General features: G+C 33.0%; 1 protein-coding gene across 7 annotated transcripts in view; it reads right to left on the bottom strand.

Annotated features, from left to right (window-relative positions):
- Positions 1-16,982, bottom strand: part of LOC110023903 — a 56,975-nt gene extending 39,993 nt beyond the window's left edge. The window contains exons 1-4 of one of the 7 annotated variants that reach the window (XM_020723550.1): positions 16,688-16,857; positions 14,713-14,834; positions 8,733-8,835; positions 3,102-3,160 (exon numbers count right to left, since the gene is read on the bottom strand). In XM_020723550.1, the coding sequence (XP_020579209.1) occupies positions 3,102-3,160; positions 8,733-8,835; positions 14,713-14,727 (177 nt within the window). In that variant the 5' untranslated portion in view covers positions 14,728-14,834; positions 16,688-16,857. The other 6 variants (XM_020723552.1, XM_020723555.1, XM_020723554.1 and 3 more) reach the window with 6 other exon arrangements.
- Positions 16,983-18,607: the final 1,625 nt, after the last annotated feature.

Below are 18,607 nucleotides of genomic sequence, written 5' to 3'. Positions count from 1 at the left end.
ATATATGTATCTGGTCATGCAACAATTTGATATATTATTAATCTAAACTATTATGCAGCTATATTTAACATGCATACTTTAAGACTAATGATATGAAGAATCAAATGTAATTGCATTAGCATAAGACAAATAAAAATGCAAACAAAAATATTTTAAAAAAAAGAAAATTACTGCAACTTAAGTCATATTTACTAATCTCAATCTTTAGTAGATCTCTTTATTAGCTTAATCATACATTTCACTGAATCGTTAACCTTTTTATCAATTTCAATTCTGAATAACCTTCTTCTATACTTCCTTATATTCTTTCAGGTCGATCTCCTCCCTTACTTGCACGCAAAGTTTTCTTGATAGACTCCCTGACCTCAATTTAACATAAGTTAATATTAACATATTAAATATATATCAATTTAATGTATATAAAATTTCGCTAAACAATTATAACAAAAAAATTTATCTTAACTCGCAAATTAGGGTTTCGCTATGCTTCGGCTCTTTACTTCACGCCCGTGATTCTTCCTCTTCAAATTTATCTTAACTCGCAAATTAGGGTTTCGCTAAGCTTTGGCTCTTTACTTCACGCCCGCGATTCTTCCTCTTCCCTCATACACGGAGTTCTTGTCACCTTACTCCTACAAATTCAAAACTTTAATATCTTCAATTTCGATATTAAATGCACTTAAATCTAATATTTAAACAGTAACCTATATGTATAATTCTTATTAAATAAAAGAGTGTTAAATTCACCTTATATGATTCGATCGATAGGCCTAGCGCATGCAGAGTCTTCCCTTCTTCCTTTCCTTCGATTTTGGCACGACCCAACAGAGCAGCGCGTGATCATCTTCCTCTTTCTCTGCACACGAGGTTCGACTCTTACCACATGCAAGCACAACGCACGAAGCCGCTCGAATTCCCTTCTCTTCTTATTCGCTCTTCAATTTTGTTAGGCTAGGGTATGACAATCTCTCTAGCACGATAAGGGTGCTTCAGTATCGCCTTCCTAAGTAGGATAGCGATGTCGCACGCGTAGTAAGGATGCTTCAACTCTTCTCTGGCTTCGACAAAGAGTGACGCAATGTCACCTAAGCCCACGCCTCTTCTTCTGAATTAGGGCATGTCGACTTCTCCTATTTCTATTTCTTCCTTCTCAAATTTTCTTCTTTTCTCGATCTCTCTGCTCTCCCTCTTGCTCCCTCGTTCTTGATTTCGATTGTTTTGAATGGGGTGTGTGACGCTAAATGTGAAACAATCTAAGGATTATATCGACCCTTATCGTCGTTTCAAATTTTCCCTTATTATTATTTTTTTATTTAAAATTCAGTTATTACAGTGTTCCTGTCATTCCTAAGCGAACGCGGCTAGGAAAACTAATGGCGATTCAACCCATAAATCGAGATGATTTTCCATAGAAATTAGGGCAAACACATTTTATTGTAAAAACATCCAACACTTAAATAAAAAATAAACACCTATAATTCGAAAAATAGGCGATCTCTCTCAATTCCTACAATTCGAGAGGTAGAAAATCTCTTAAACTCTAAACCTAAGATCCGTACATAATCTCGTGTGCCCAATACTAAACCTGTTAGGTCTCTTTATGCCAAACAATAAAAAAAAAATTGACCCAATTTCCCTTACGTTAATAAAAACCTCAATTGCCCTTAGGTCAATAAAAGACTAAATTGTCTTTAGGCTAAACCAGCATAACACCATCTTTCAACCAAAAACATCTGTCAATTTTGCAACAACTTATCCCGGAAAAAAACAGGAAAATGCTAAACCACGGCTTATCTTGCTGCAAAGCAGGCAAGAAGTTAAACCACGGAAGGTCAAAGTAACCAATTGTGTAAAACCAGATATCAAATATGGAATAATTATGATTTTTAAGTAAAATTATTAGCATATGGCAATATAGGAAAATTTTAAAAACTAGTACATGCATAATAAACTGCATTATATAATTGGTAAGGTTCCAAAAGTTTCAAGTTTGAGTCTCATGTAATAAACAGTAATCTGCAATTGCAAGCTGTTAATGCGGGAATTGTGAAGCTAAAAATTTGACAAATCTTTTGAACAGCATAATTCTTCAAAATAACATTAACAAAAAGTAAATGTCAAGTGCTGGAGGAACCATATGTTAAGGATTGTCAAATTATCCGTGGGACCGCCACGTACACATTCGCTAAAACAATGCAGCATTCAAGCACTTCATAAACCAAACTTATTCCATCCATTACAACAGAAACCTAATAAAGATTGTCAGCATTAGATAATGCATAGAGTAAAACACCAAATTAATCCCCTGACTAGTAAGAAGATTCCAATTTAGTCCCGAGTTTTAAAATGCTCTAATTTAGTCCCGAGTTTTAAAATGCTCCAATTTAGCCTCAGACTATTAAAAGGTGCTCTAAATTAATCCTGCATCACATTTTTCATTAAATTTTAACAATTCCTTTCACGTTTTGAAGGGAAAGTTTATCTATTTGCAAACTTCACGAATAAAACTCACCATGGGTAATTCTATCAATCACATTCACATACATAATATTTTAAACACAAATAAATTTATTAATTAGTTTTACAAGTTAATTTTAACTATTTTAAAACACATTCTCTAATAAATAATATTCAAATCAAAAATTCAATTGAAATCGAATAATATATATAATGTTAGATTGAGTGAGCTCTTATTGCACAATTCTTGATTATTTTAAAAATTTTCATTTGAAAAAAAGTGGTGACTTGTGAAGCGATTTATTAATGCAAATTAAAGATTATAACTATTCAGCAACAAATAAGAAAAGAGATATATATACAAACCACATAATTTTTGAATAATTAAACAAAAGATGAAAATATCCTTCAATTCATGCAAGTCACCATCAAATTTAACGAATAAAATGATTCAAGACTAATTTGGAGCACATTTAAAAAGTCTGAGACTAAATTCTAAATATTTGGGACTAAATTAGACACTTCTTAGTAGTCGGGAGACTATATAATGTGTATGAGCACAAAAGGCGAACAACAGAGAAAAGGTACTCCAAATACATCAAAAATTATGTTCCTCAACTCCCAAGGGTTTCATAGGAACTTACCATCAATGTAGGAATAGATCCCGTCCTAGAAGGCTCGTTGCTCATATTGGAAATTAAACCTGAAAAAAAACTACATTAGAAGTTCTTGCCTGAAAATGACAGACAACTTACTGATAAAGTGCAGAAAAGTATAAGCAAACCGCTTAGAATTGGAAAAGCTGATAAAAATTACATCAGCTATTCGAGGAAATAAAGGAAACAGGTCATAGATTCAGTCTCTGCACAAATTATCTATGTAATTCAAATTCATTATAGCTACAGTTTCAATTAGTAAGAAACATAATATGTCAATGCAGACTAGCAAGACATGAAAAGACAACGTCAAAACAGCACGTGTTTTCACGGATTTCAAATCATGCCAGTATACCTCATACAACAGAATAAGACAATAATTTCTTGTTAAGTATAGAGTTAGACTTCAAGCATCAAATTTTTGGCACCAATACTTCTAATCAAAACATTTAATGAATGCTGCTCAATAAAAAATAGTCTCAGAAAATCTAAAATAAAATAGATAAAAATGTTTCCCGATATGCAGTTAAAGGATCACTGAAACTGTTGAAATTCAGAATTACTTTATTGATATGGAAAGTGGGTATAAATGTCCTTATATGAATCCTATAATAAGAAACATAAAAAAAATAATAATAACATAGAAAAAAAGTATAACACTTATATCTCCAATTATTTAATTCATAATAATTACTTGGAGTAAAAGGAAACAATATAAAATAGGAAAGCTTAAAATAAGAAAGGAAAAAAATCCAATCCAAATATAAATCCAATTAATTAATTCATAATAATTACTTGGAGATAAAAGGAAACAACATAAAATAAGAAAGCTTAAAATAAGAGGAAATAAATCCAACCAAGGAAATAAATCCAATCCAAATATAAATCCAAACCTCGTAACTTTTAACAAGAATAAATTATTTACTAATATAACTTTTAACATTCCCCCTCAAGTTGAAACTTGGTTGAAAATCATATTCAACTTGTATTTGAAAATATCGAAAAATGGACGAGGGAGATCTCATGAAGTAGAACTTTAAGTTTTCATCACAAACTACAGTTCCTACAGTGTCTGTGGTTAGACAGAAGGCTCCTATAGGTAATTTTGCAGGAAATTTTGCAAGGAAGTAGACAACCTATAAGAAAAGCTGACTTCTAATTAACGGTGGTTGTCTTTGTCTGCAATTTCTGCAGTATATATAGATAGGCAGAAGACTCTTACAGATAATGTTGTAGAGGAATTCGCAAGGAAGTAGACAAGCTATAGAAAAAACTGACTTTTAGTTGACTGCGATTGTCTTGGACTGCAGTTTCTACAACGTTCGTAGGTAGGCGAAAAGTTATTATAGCCAATGTTGCAGGGTAGTTTCCAAGGAAATAGACAACCTACAAGGAAAGCTGCAGCGTATGATCTGTAAAAAAAAATCTGGAGGGCCTACTGCAGGAAAAAGCTTCGGATGAGGGTCTGTTGTGGAAAAAAATTATAGATTTGTTGTAGGAAAAAGTTACAAAGAAATGTATGTTGCAAGGAAAAGCTCAAGAGGAGGGCTACTACAGGGGAAAGCTCCGGAGGAGGGACTATTGCATGAAAAAGCTCTAGAGCAGGGCCTGTGCGGGAAAAAGCTCTAGAGGTAGGCCTACGACTGGAAAAAGCTCCGAAGAAGGTTTGTTGCAAGAAGAATTCTAGTGGAGTAGATAAGTCTGGAAATCTACAGAGAGAAACCTGTGAAGGAAATTTAATAGGTCAGCATCTCTCACATGAAATGTCGATACGAAAAGGAGCCTTTTGGAGAAACATGGAAAATGGAATTCAATAGAACAATTACATGCAACGATAAAATACTCAGCGAGGAGAAAATTTTCCATCAATAAATAACACCAAAAAACAACTATGTTGCATCAAATACAACTCCAAAAAATCAACGCCTACTACGAGGCCCAGCAGATGAACGTTGACCAGGGAAGCGAGCAAATTGCAGCTTCAAACATGTCAACTCTCGATCATGTTCATCCAATAATAAGATTGCAATGGATCCAATGCGATCGCAACCTGGCTAGGTGTAGTAAAATCAACAAAGCACAGCACAAACGAATCTCCTCCAGTATATTTAGAATCCTTGGACACAAGTCTCACCTCTTGGAAACCCACAAATAGATGAAATATACAAAAAACTTCTCTTCGTGTATAGTCAGCAAAAAGGCCTTCCACAAACAATGTGTTTGATGCATCAGGAGGAACATCCCACTATTGTATCCAATTACTCGACTGGAAACAATCAGTCTCGTCCATTAATTTTATTTACACCCTCTTTCACAAAATTCTTTCTAAACCAAAGCCATCGAATTTTAGTCCTTATCATTAATTCAAATTTTACATTTGAATTCAATTTCAAATTCAACATTAAATAGTGGTTATAATTTCAAAATTCTAATTTAAAGTTGAGTTCAAGTTAAAATTCAAAATCATCTCATCCCTTCTAAAATGTCTCCACCTATTCAGCTAAATATATACATAATATTTATCTTAAATCATTCCAAACCATGACAATACAAGGAGGAATATCAATAGTTGTCGCTTGAAACTTCTGAATTGTGTCTCTATAAGCTAAAACATCTTCGTAAGCAACAAAAGAGAGTGAAATTATGGCTCTATTTTTGTGAAATAAAGACCGTCCACACTCATGGCTCCTGCACTCTAGGAAGTCGGAACAACTATGGCTCTATTTTTGTTCTCAATTGATGATCCTGCTGCAAGAAATTATTGTAGTCATCATAACGATTCCTTGCTACTGAGCACAAAATCTTTGTTTCCAAGCTGCTTTCACCAGCCCCTACAAATTGCAGAAAATGTCATCTGCCTCCAATACTCCTTCAACACTCTCACAACACTTCGGCGGAATAATTGCTAAGGAATACCCAAAAGTTTTATTTGTTCCTTGATTTGGTTTTAGCATCTCCCTTAAAATTGAACTGTTCGCCATGTCATTTCATCAATTAAGACGAAATCTTTCGAACTAGCTTAAGAAGTTCCACGTTCAGCAAGAAAGAGTGGTCCACACGAAGCCCTATCAGCTCTTTATAAGCCATTGAGAAGGAGAGTTCTGAAAATTAGTGTTCAATTACAAAATCTTAGGGCACAGAAGGAAAAATTTTGTGAGAGAACTTCTCGTCCTCAAACAACTAAACAAGTAATATGCCACAAGACCAACCTTCACCCTTGCCAGTGACACCGTTCTAGGGCTTCTAGAAGGTGTTTGAGAATACAAGCAAGGGGTACTTAAGCTGTAGGATTGGTAACGGGAGTAAGAGGAGGAATGTCGGCTGAAATCAGGCATAAATAGTGTCAGGACAGCAAGCTGACTGGGGAACTCAGCAGGTTTATCTGCTGCCAAACAACCGTAGGCAGCAACTGCAACAGAGAAGAAGGCCTTTAAACATCTAGAAAATTCACCACCTCGATCATATCATGTTACAGACACACCACGAAAAGTAAATTCAAGGATACAACACTCTAATAGGGAAAACCAGGAGAAAATATTTTCAAAAAACATAAACAAATCTCAAAGTTTGAGAAAATAGAAATTAACAAGATATAATTCCCTCATAAAAATTAACCTAATTAGAAATAGAGAAATAAGAAAAAAAATTGGCTGAAATAAATAATGGAACGGCATTCCACACATAACGGACTTCCCGCAATCACAGGAATGCTCGGGAACTGAACAGAATCGCACCTCTAGCCTATTCCATGAAATTCTGTGGAAGAAAGAGCTCCCGCGTCAGCTAGTAATCCCAGAAATTTGAAATCAAATACCTAAAAGTGAAGTATTGATAATTTATTATCCTCGTCGATGTCATAATGCAATTCTACATTATACCAGGATATAACCTAATGAATGTTGTTAATTCTAACAACTAGAGATAAACCTAGATAAATATGAAGTTAGCTCAAAACAATGTGACAACTATTTCAGTGGTGACTCTAAGGATCTTGGACTTATTAATCAATAATTTGAATAAGAAATTGCATATCATTACAAAAAAATAATAATAATAAATAAATAAAGAGTTGGTGCTTTAACTTTTGATGGGAGATCTGGTCCTAGTGACTTCTTAGATTGGAGCTCTAAAATACATAATTCTTTTATTGGTATCACATGGATGACCACAAATGCATACATTTTGTGAAAGTAAAATTGGTAAATTCAATCAAAAGATTGGCTGGGAGTGTTGGATGAAATACCTTCCTAATTGGACTAAGAATTAGAATATGGAAAAATATGAAATATAAAGAAGTCAAATATAGTTATTTACACATTAAAAAGGCAATTAGTTGATCAACTTCATACAGTGAGAGAAAGAACTCATACTAATGACTATCTAAATAATTTTGAGGACATATAGCTAGATGTCACACTAATAGAATTAGACAGAGAATTAAAAATGATTGAGATCAAGCAATTTTGGAGGCCTTCTATCATTAGGAGTGCTGCCAAACCTTAAACCCTACTAAAGTTTGTCAAATCTTCACTAATTCATGACCAAACTCAGCCTATATAAGATGCAACTCAAGATCTTGTAAAAATTAGACAGAAGTGCCAAGATAGTCCCCAACTATTTTAGTCCTGGAGTTTATAAAAAGTGTTAAACTGGTCCCCATACTCTTTAAATTAGAGCTAAAATAATCCTTACGGAGGACTATTAGCCTGGGGACCAATTTGACACTTTCATTAACTCTGAGACTAAAATGGCCCCATGTAAATTATCAAGGGACTAGTTTGGCACTTTGCTCTAAAATTATCTTAATAATAATTCCTCGCTTTATAAGAAAAGTACTCAAATTAGAGAATCTATCTTATATTTTTATTGCAATCAAATAGTGTATATGACTTTTGAGTGTCCCGTGAAACTTTTTTTTATTGAGAAAGAAACTAAATGAACAAAAATTTTGAAAGATGAAAATAGTGAGCATGTTAGGGATCAAGAAACTATTTCCTATGAGGATGATATGGACCAAAATGAACAACTTGATGTTATACATTATGTTGCGACTATCGTTGTACTTAAAGCTTATTGTGTGACTTCAACCACAAAAGATCTTTAGATCTTACTAGTATTCACATGCATGCATATTTTGATTATTATGATGCCAAAAGATAAATTATGAAACACGTTAGAGGTTTTTAAGGCCAAAGTGGATATCCATAAGCACATTTGAAATGTAAAAAAGAGTGATTACAAGTTAATTCATATTTGTTTTAAATGCTTTTGAGGGAGGGTATGTAGTGAAATTATAGAAAATTAGAGATTTAGGAAAAAAAGGTGATGAATGAGAGAGGAAAAGGAAAGATTAATTGAGAATACTCAGGATGTTAACAACGACTCTTTAAAGGATTGGGATATCAAATCTTCAGGACAATAAAAGTAGAGAAACAACAAATGTTTTGTAAGAATTCATTAACTGGAATAAGAAAGTATGTATAGAACAAGCCTGACAACTAAAAGTATCCCAAAAGACTTATTACATCATAATCCCCATGAAAATATCAAATAGCATATGATAAATTGCTAATACTTAATAAATATAAATTGCAAATATATAACAAAATTTCTACTTACATAGATCAACATCGATAAATAGGGTGCACTCAATTCCTTCGAGGGAGGAAGAACTCTCCGTCAAAGAGTGAGACAAGTGAAATCTCTCCAAACAGTTAAGTAGCTTCATGAATTCCAGCAAAAGAATCATAGTCAATAGATATACATCTGATTAGAAAACTTCTAGCATTTCTAGATGAAATAATTAGAAGCTTCCATAGACTAAACAAACTCATCATAGCCTTATAAAGAATTGATGTTCTGTTCTAAGAAGAAATGCAGTAGATCTCCTGCGAAGTTCAACAAGCTTGAAAAAGAAATAAGGACATAATTCTCTTTCTTCCATTCTTTTACTCACCACCAGCAGGTGTTCCATGAAAAAAAAAACAAAGGATGCTTTAAATCAATGTTTTAAAAGTTATTTCTTGAACGCACCCAAGGTGAAGTGATGTGAGCTGAGATGAGCTAAAACTTTCTCGACGCAAACAAGAGAAGAGTTCAGCCTACAACACAAGGCACCTCACCCAAAACATGCAAGTTGAACCTTTTACACCCCATAAATAGGGGCAATCGCTACAATTTAGGTTTACTCAAATTAAAGAAATGGAAAATTTAAGCTATCACAAACTCAAATAAAACATGTTTTTACACTTTAATCTAACCAAAAAAAGTCTAAAAATTATAACTTAACCCGGTAGGGAGAAAAAAAAAACTAAATGGACTCAAACAGCTCTTTATTCGATTCAATGAATCACTTTCTCACTACTTCTCCCACGTCAGCTCACAATCACTTCCTGCATTAACTTGTTCAATCATAATTCCTCTTACACTAACATGTTCACTCAATAAATGTAGCTCATCTACTTTGCTCGCAATCAATGAATCACTTTCTCACGGCTTCTCCCCTGTCAGCGCACAATCACTTCCTGCATTAACTTGTTCAATCATAATTCCTCTTACACTAACTTGTTGTAGCTCATCTACTTTGCTCCCTCACCAACTCGTTGGGATCTATTCAACTCCACCAACTCGCCAACCGATGCCTCATCTTGACCACAAGCACACTCATCAATGCTTTTCTGTTTGTTTTCAATGACAAGGTTGAAAGCATCGACTCTTTGCCGAACACTCTAAGATCTCTAATAAATGTTATAAAATGCGGTATTTGAAAATTATTCTTATATTTATAATCCATATGGCATAATAGTTTGGGCTTTTGAGATCTTAGGGATTTAAATATTAGTTTATCTTTTATATTTAAATGTTCGTATGATGTATTTTTGTTTGGCCCACGTACCAAGCTGTTTAGCTATCATATTCCCAAGCACTGTTTGTCATATTGATTTTGGATTTAGAATATGAAAGAAATTGTTATGCATTTGAATTTTGGATTTTATTTCATTTTTTTCCATATATCTGACTTGTAAATCTTTTTTTTTTTTCTATGAAATGTCTAAAACATAAAATCTGTAGAGCTTGAACCATTCACAATGACAACTCCATCTTGCATCTTTGTCTTTTAAAACATTACTTATTATACTTGGCACAATTAATGTGAGCAATAATAAACCAAGTAATGGATAAAATTACTTTGGATTGAATTTGAGTAAAGAGGATTTTGTGGAGGATTTTTTTAGGATGATTGAGAGGCAAATCAGATAAGATTAAAATAAACATGAATTGACATAGATGGTTAATTTAATGGATGGATTCTAAAAATTTGGTTGAAGGCTAGAATTAAAATTGGATTTATGATTTAAACTAAAGTTTAAATAAATTGATGAAAAATGTTAAGATATTAAAGAGACTTAAAAGGATAAAAAATTGGATGTTATAGTGAAGATATATGTGAAGGCATTTATGGAAGGGGACAGGGATGTAAATTCTATAAATTTTGTATAATTTGGGATATTTACGTATGAGCAATGTGAGACTTTTTCTTACTCGTGACCAATAAAGTACATGGCTTATCAACAACAACAACAATAAAGCCTTAATCCCACTACGTGGGGTCGGTTACATGAATCTTTTTTCTCCATTGTGTCCTATTTGGTGTCATATTTTCATTTAGTTCTAATAAATTAAGATCATTTTTTTTACAATAAGCTCAAGCCTTCCTAGATCTACCTCTGCCTTTCTTAACATAAGTCGAATCTAAAACATCTACTCTCCTAATCGGATCATCATATGGTCGACGCTTAATGTGACCAAACCATCTAAGACGACTTTCTCTAATTTTGTTCGTCACAGAAGCTACACCAACCCTATCACGGATATATTCACTTCGCATTTTGTCCCTGAGTGTAAAGCCACTCATCCACCTAATCATTCTCAGCTCGGAAACACTTAACTTAGTATTATACTACTCTTTTAAAGGCCAACATTCAGCGCCATAGAGCATTGCGGGTCTCACACCGTCTTACAAAATTTTACTTTTAGTCTAAGTGATACTTTCTTATTACATAAAAGGCCCTAACAATTCTTCCACTTCAACCAACCAACTTGAGTTCTACTATTAACATCTCCATCTATATCACCATCACTTTGAACAACAAACCCGAGATATCTAAATCGTTCACACATTTTAATAATTTGATCACCCAAATTTACACTTTTGTCACTAGAGCTACTACTACTAAAATTACATTCCATGTATTCAGTTTTAGTTCTACCCAAATGAAGGCATTTAGACTCCAATGTAGACCTCTATAATTCAAGTTTTTTATGGACTTTTTCTCTCGTTTTATCCACGAAAAGGATATCATCAGCAAAAAGCATACACCAAGGTACATCCTCCTGTAAATGACCAGTAAGACCATCCATAACTAAAGCAAAAATGAATGGGCTTAAACCCGATCCCTGATGTAATCCAACAGAAGAGGAAAATATTTGGTCAATCCTCCTTCAGTTCGAACACAAGTAATAGCTCTAGTATATATGTCTTTAATGACTTGAATATAAGTCATATCAACACCTTTCTTCTCAAGAACTCTCCAAAGGATATCTCTTGGAACCTTATCGTAAGCTTTTTCTAAATTAATAAAAATCAAATGTAGATTCTCCTTAATATCTCTGAACTTCTCCATCAAACCTCTCAATAAATGTATGGCTTCCATAGTAAACCTGCCTGGCATAAATCCAAATTGATTATGATAAATCTTTGTAATACGTCTTAAACTATGTTCAATTACCCTCTCCTATAATTTTAAAGTATGACACATTAACTTAATCCCTCTATAATTTTCACACTCTTGTGCATCCCCTTTATTCTTAAAAATGGGGACCAAAATACTCTTCTTCTACTCCTCAGGCATCTTTTTAGTTTTTAAAATAATATTAAAGAGTTTAGTAAGCCAAGAAATCCTCAAATCTCCTAAATATTTTCATAATTCAATTGGAATATCATTAGGTTCTACAGACTTTCCACCTTTGGTTTCCTCTAAAGCCTCCTTAACTTCTTTTTAACTAATGTGACGGTAAAAATAAAATGTATTACTATTATTGTTAACGATATTAAGATCACTAAGGTCGATTGTATTTTCAGAAATTTCATTACAAAAATTATCAAAATAACTCACCCACCTTTATGGAATATTTTTTTCTAAGAAAAATATTTTTTTATTTTCATCTTTAATACACTTAAGTTAAATCTTTACTTTTCTTTTTTCTTTGTTTGGCTTGTTTATATATAAATTTTTCACCCTACTTAGTATTTAATCTATTATAAAGGTCATTAAAAGCAAAATTTTTAGTGTCACAAATTATTCTTTTAGACTCACTGCGGGTCATTTGATATTTTTTTCAGTTCTATGAGCTTTTACATTTAAACCAATTTTTATAACATAACTTCTTATATTTTATCTTTTCTTGCACATTATTATTCCACCACCAACTATTTTTATTTATAGAATTTTTTTTCTTTTGATTCTCCAAGTACATCTTTTATTACTTGTTTAATAGTATTTGTTATTTTATCTTACATAGCATTTGTTTCATCATGAATATCCCAAATTTTGAAATCTTGAATTTCTCATAAAAATAATTTTATTTGTGTCTTTTAGGTTCTCCCATCTGATTCTACGATGATGATCCTAGTATTCTTTATTTTACAACTCTTCATCTTAAAATCTAAAACAAATAAATGATGTTGGGTACTTAAATCCTCACTTGGAATGACCTTACCATCTTTACAATCTCGACGATTTCTTCTTCTCATAAGAAAATAATCAACTTGTGTTTTATTAGATCCATTCTTATAAATAATAAGATGTCCATCTCTATTCTTAAATAAAATATTAGTAATAACAAAATCATACGTTAAAGCAAAATCTTAAATAGTTATACATTCTTCATTAATTACTCCAAAACCGTAGTCGTGAACATTTTTGAAATCTTTTACCGCTTTGCTGGCATATCCATTTAAATCTCCTCCAATAAAAATTGTTTCTTCAAGAGGTATCATTTGTATTAAGTATTCTAATTCATTCCAAAATTTATCTTTAGACCCTATATCTAAACCTACTTGAGGAGCTAAGCACTTATAATATTAAAAATTTTAGTATCAATGATAATCTTAAGGGCTATAATTTTATCTCAAACTCTATTAATTTTTACAACATTATCATTCAAGCTCTTATTTATAATTACACTTACACCATTTCTAATGTGACTCTTACAAAAATATTAAAGTTTAAAACCTAAGTTATCAATCTTCTTAGCCTTTTCTCCAACCCATTTAGTTTGTTGAATACATAAGATATTAATCTTTTTTATGAATCATAATATCAAATAATTTTATTAATTTATCATTAAGAGTACATATATTCCAAGATTTTATTCTAATATTAGTTTCATTAATTTTATAGACTAACTTCTTTACGCGCATTCGTCTTTAATGTGGAAACTCTTGCTTATTTGACATTACACCCTAGTGTTGATGTAGCGGCCCTTGCACACTTTTCATTGTATTCAGGCTATACAGTACGTCGCTTCAAAGGGACACCCTAGCACTTACACAATGATCAAAAAAATTTATGTCATGATTTACGTTGGTTGTCGACTACCTAAAGTAACCCTCCACTTTTCACATTTGGGATAGGGACCGGCAATGATATTGTTAAAGTACATGGCTCATAATAAAAAAAATTATAATTGCAATTTTTGCAATGTTTTCCCTCTCTTTTTCTCTGCCTTGTTGACTCATCTTTCTCTCTCTCTATCTCTCACTCTACTTTGTTATCATTTTCTCTTCCTCTTTCTCCCTTTTCTCCCTCCCCTACTTCCTCTTTGTCTCGCTTTGTTTCTTTCTCTTTATCTCTCACTTTCTCTATCTCCCTCTCCCTTCTCTCATTTCTCATTTCCATTCTCTCCCTTTCTCTCTCTATCGACATTTTTTCTCTCTCACACACTCTATCTCTTGATCTCTTTCTTTCTTTCTCTCTCATTCTTTATCCTTGTATCTCCTTTTCTCTATTGCTTTATCTTCCCCTCTCTCACTTGCTCTCTCTATCCCTCTCTCTGTCATGCTCCCTCTCTCTATATCTTTCTCTCTCACTCTAGCTTCTCTTACTCCATCTTCTTTGTCTCTCACCCTTTTCTCTAGCGAAAAATAACAAAAAATAAAACAGGAAAGTGGCAAATTATCAAAAAACGCATTTATAAAAGCAAAATCTTTCATAGAATGCAAAAAAAATTTGCTTTAATACCAAATTGAAGTGGGGTACATGTAGAATTGTAGAAAAAAAGAGATTTCGGAGAGAAGATGACAGAAAGTAAAAGTAACGCAATATAATATGTATCTTCAAGATGTTATGTTAATTCATCAAAAGATGGGTTGTTAGATCCTTAAAGAAAGAAAAAAAAAGAGCCAAAACAACTATTACAAAAACATATCATTGAACTCATCATAGCAAGATTTTACAAGGAAAAATGTTTTATTTAAAGAAATAGCTTGTCAAATAAATTGTCACAATCCAACCGGGGCAAGTAAACCAGAGTTTACCTCCCCAGACAACATCGCTGACCACTGTGCCGATGGGAAAATATCGATCAGGAGGTAGCTATGGGTCTTTCCACCCTAGAAAATTGTGATGTTTACATCGCTAACCACTATGCCAATGGGATCTGACAGAATAATATCAGTCAATGGTGTGTTAGGCTTTGTTGACGGTGATCTTTACAGAGACAGATGTGCATATAAAGAGTATAAAGTAAAAGTAAAACTAAAGTAATGCATGTAGTTTAGAATATTTTTTATTGAGTAAAAAGTAATTGATACATGCATATAGTTTAGCATATTATTAGATTTCTTATAAAAATATGAAAGACTGGCATATTATATGATTTTTTATAGAGATATGAAATATCAGCATGTATATTGATTTCTTCTCCGTTGGTTATTGTAGTTTAGAAGTGTGATTACTCATGGGTTATCTTTAGATAACTCATTATATTGTTTTAATATTTTTTTAGATTATAAGCAATTGAACAAAATGAGTATAAGAGAAATAAATGTGTATAAAAGGCGAGAACAACAACCAGAAAGATGCACATTTTTATTTGTTAATTTAATTATTTTCTTTTGGGACTCCTTCATGTATATTTGAATATTAATCTTTTAGTAATATAAATAGAATAGCTGAGAAATTTTTCCCCCACCCGAAAGTTCGTTCACATCTTGATTAATTCCAGCATTGTGTCGGATCAAGACATAAATGGCCAACACAATCACTAGCCTTATTATATGATAATTTGTTACGATAGTCCTCATGAAACTAACAGATATAAAGAAAAACACAATTCAAAATGGGTCTAAAATAAAAATTAATAAATGAATAACATCAATCTACATTAATCATCATGAATTGCGTCACAAAATGCATTTATTTTCCTCAAATACTTTGAAAAAATACATATATTAGTCTTAGCGTATCAATTTATATTGTTATTATAAATGTGTCAGCACACAATCCATTCCCTAGTTGGCATGAGACCAATCGTATTATGACTGATTAAACTACAGTTGAAATGACTACAGTTAGTGAGGTTGTCCGCTATCATATGCTACTTGCATACAACAACAAGCTTATATCCCACTAAGTGGGGTCGTCTAGATGAATCATATGCTACTTGCATGAAACATACAATTTTTCACAAAGTTTTTTTAAGATTATCAAGAATTTAGCCCACCAAATGACAATTCATCACCTAGGAATTTTGATAGATACCATCGGGCCATTTAATAACGTCATAGATAACACTTGAAATATCAATAAATTTGGAAGTTTATAACTAAATTTAGACTTTATCAATTTTTTTTATTATTTCATTTTAGATCACTCTAATGTGCTATTATAACATTGTTCAAGTCATACTATTACCATAAACAATCCTTGTATCTCTCTTCCATGACTCGATGAATTTACTACAAAAAAAGTTTCCCGCTTGGAGGAGTATGTAAGTTCTTTCACAAGTTCCTGGCTTCCTTCAGCTATGTGAAGTTTCTCCAAGCACTTGTGAAAAATTAGCTACAAACTTTAAATTTTGGAAAATTCCTATCTTCATAACCACTGCCTCCTCTCTCGTTTCAAAAATCCATCGCAAAGCTCAATCAACGGAGAAAAAATTGCGTGTGAATGAGATAGGTGTGGATTGGTGGTATTGCAGTCCACAATACCACCAGAATACCTCCACTCCAAATTTACGGTGTCCGCACCAAATATTTGCTCCAATCAGCGAGGTGTCAAAGCTTCATTTCAAAAATGGCATTTTATAGTAACTTCGACCTTTGTTGGGGAATCATTATAATAACAACCACAGACTTTTTTCGTCCACATCAAAGACTGCTAAAGCCTCATCATGGTGTAGGAATTGCAAACATTCCGACACAACTAAAGGCCATCCAGCCCCGACTAATCAATCCGCTTCGCTAAACATACAAAAAAGGCAACATGAGAGAACTAATAGAAATCAAATACCTGAATCCAACTATATGCCGGTTATCGAAATCAGACGAAGAATCAGTATATCATCACAATAAAGCACGCTGATCTACGAATTCTCCGTCAGAAGACGCGAGTCGTTCACAAGGAAACACAATTAAAAGTATTACGGCTAATGTGTGTTACGAAAACGCTAAAAAAAACAAGATAAGCACGAACCTGATGGTAGAATCCGGGATTGGAATCGATCGCGACAAGGAGACGACGAAATGCTAATTTTAAGCATTATTTATTTATCTTTTAAATGATTTGAGCCAGAACTGATAGCAGACATCACATAACAAGGGGTGTTTGGCTGGGGTAGGATTCAAGTTAAATAGAATTTAGTCAAGTAGGTTAAATTTATATTTATCGAATTTAAATATTATTAAATTTAAAAAATTATTTGCTTTAATTAAAATTAAATCTAGATTTGATGTATTTGACATAAACATATTTTAATTTTTTTTCATAAGCTAAATTTGTGAAATCCAATGAGTGGATTTAATAAACTAAACAAGCAAATATTAGAATTTACTTAAGGACATATTCATCTAACCTATTTCTGGTGTTCGACTGGATTTACAATAAGTGTTTGTTTGGGGCAGCTGCAACTTATTGAATAAGCAGCAGAAGCCGAACCAAACAGCGCCTAAGTGTTTGTTTGGGATGTTTGTTTGGGGCAGCTGCAACTTATTGAATAATCTGCTGATAAGCTGATTAAAATTAATGTGTCGATAAGCTAGGTGCGGTGGCTATTACAAATTTTTATTTTTTTGGAAAAACCAAACCACAGTCAGAAAGCTGCAACCGCAGTTAGACAGGTGCAGTGTGAAAACGTTGTTTTCAGCGTTTTGAAAATGCATAAGCTACCAAAATGCAGTTTACCCAAACAGGTCAGGTGTTTTTTAAAAATGCCACCGCTCCAAATAAGTTGCCCTAAACGCTACCAAAACGCAGTTTACCCAAACAGGTCAGGTGCTTTTTTAAAATGCCACCGCTTCAAATAAGCTAACCTAAACAAACCCTAAATCTAACTTAAATTCTATTAAAAGTATGGTATCAAATACTCCCTAAATTTAATAATGTTCAGCTATATTATAAATCTAATTCAAAACAATTCATTTGTCTAATGAATGAACTAAATATGACCTAATTAAAAAGCTATGTCGCAATTTATGATCTTTTTTTACTAATGAATGAACTAAATATGACCTAATTAAAAAGCAGAATATGTCGCAATTTATGATCTTTTTTTATAGCAATGTATGTAAATCTTCCCAAAAATAAATATAAATAACACTTGCCCTCACCTCCATCACACAACCAACTGTTCGTCACAACCTGTTGACCTCCTAAAGTTGGGTCTTGCAATTTAGGGTCTCTTTGTGGCAACGTATTTGGTGCGGTGGAGTTTTGAAAATGCACCTGACCTTTTTGGGTAAATTGCGTTTTGACAGCTTATGTGTTTTCAAAACGCTGAAAATAGTGTGTTCACACCGCACCTATCTAGGTGTGATGACAGCTTTCTGGCAGCGATCTGATTTTTCCAAAAAAAATAAAAATTTGCAATAGTCACCGCTCCTAGCTTATCAGCAGATTATTTTTATCAATAGATTATTCAATAAGTTGCAGTTGCCCCAAACAGACCCTCAGTGTGGGGCGGCTTGTGTGTTTTAGGATAAGTTGTTTATCCTGAAACGCGGTCCACAGGTCGGCCGCTGCGGTCGACCCGCGGCCTTCTTTCAGCCCAAGGCCTTCGTTTAGTATAAAAACTCAAATGCGGTTTCAGATAAGCTGACAAAACGTGCGAACCAAACAGTACAACGCCGCCCGCACTTATAAGTTGCCCCAAACGAACCCTTAATCTTCTCTGTATTTTATTATTTTTACTCTCTCTCAAAATAGTATTTTCTT

The sequence above is a fragment of the Phalaenopsis equestris genome, unplaced genomic scaffold (assembly GCF_001263595.1).
Source record: "Phalaenopsis equestris unplaced genomic scaffold, ASM126359v1 Scaffold000235, whole genome shotgun sequence".
In the NCBI taxonomy this organism is placed as follows: domain Eukaryota; kingdom Viridiplantae; phylum Streptophyta; class Magnoliopsida; order Asparagales; family Orchidaceae; genus Phalaenopsis; species Phalaenopsis equestris.
The sequence above is the reverse complement of the archived record's forward strand: the minus strand, read 5'-3'. Positions and strand labels throughout refer to the sequence as shown.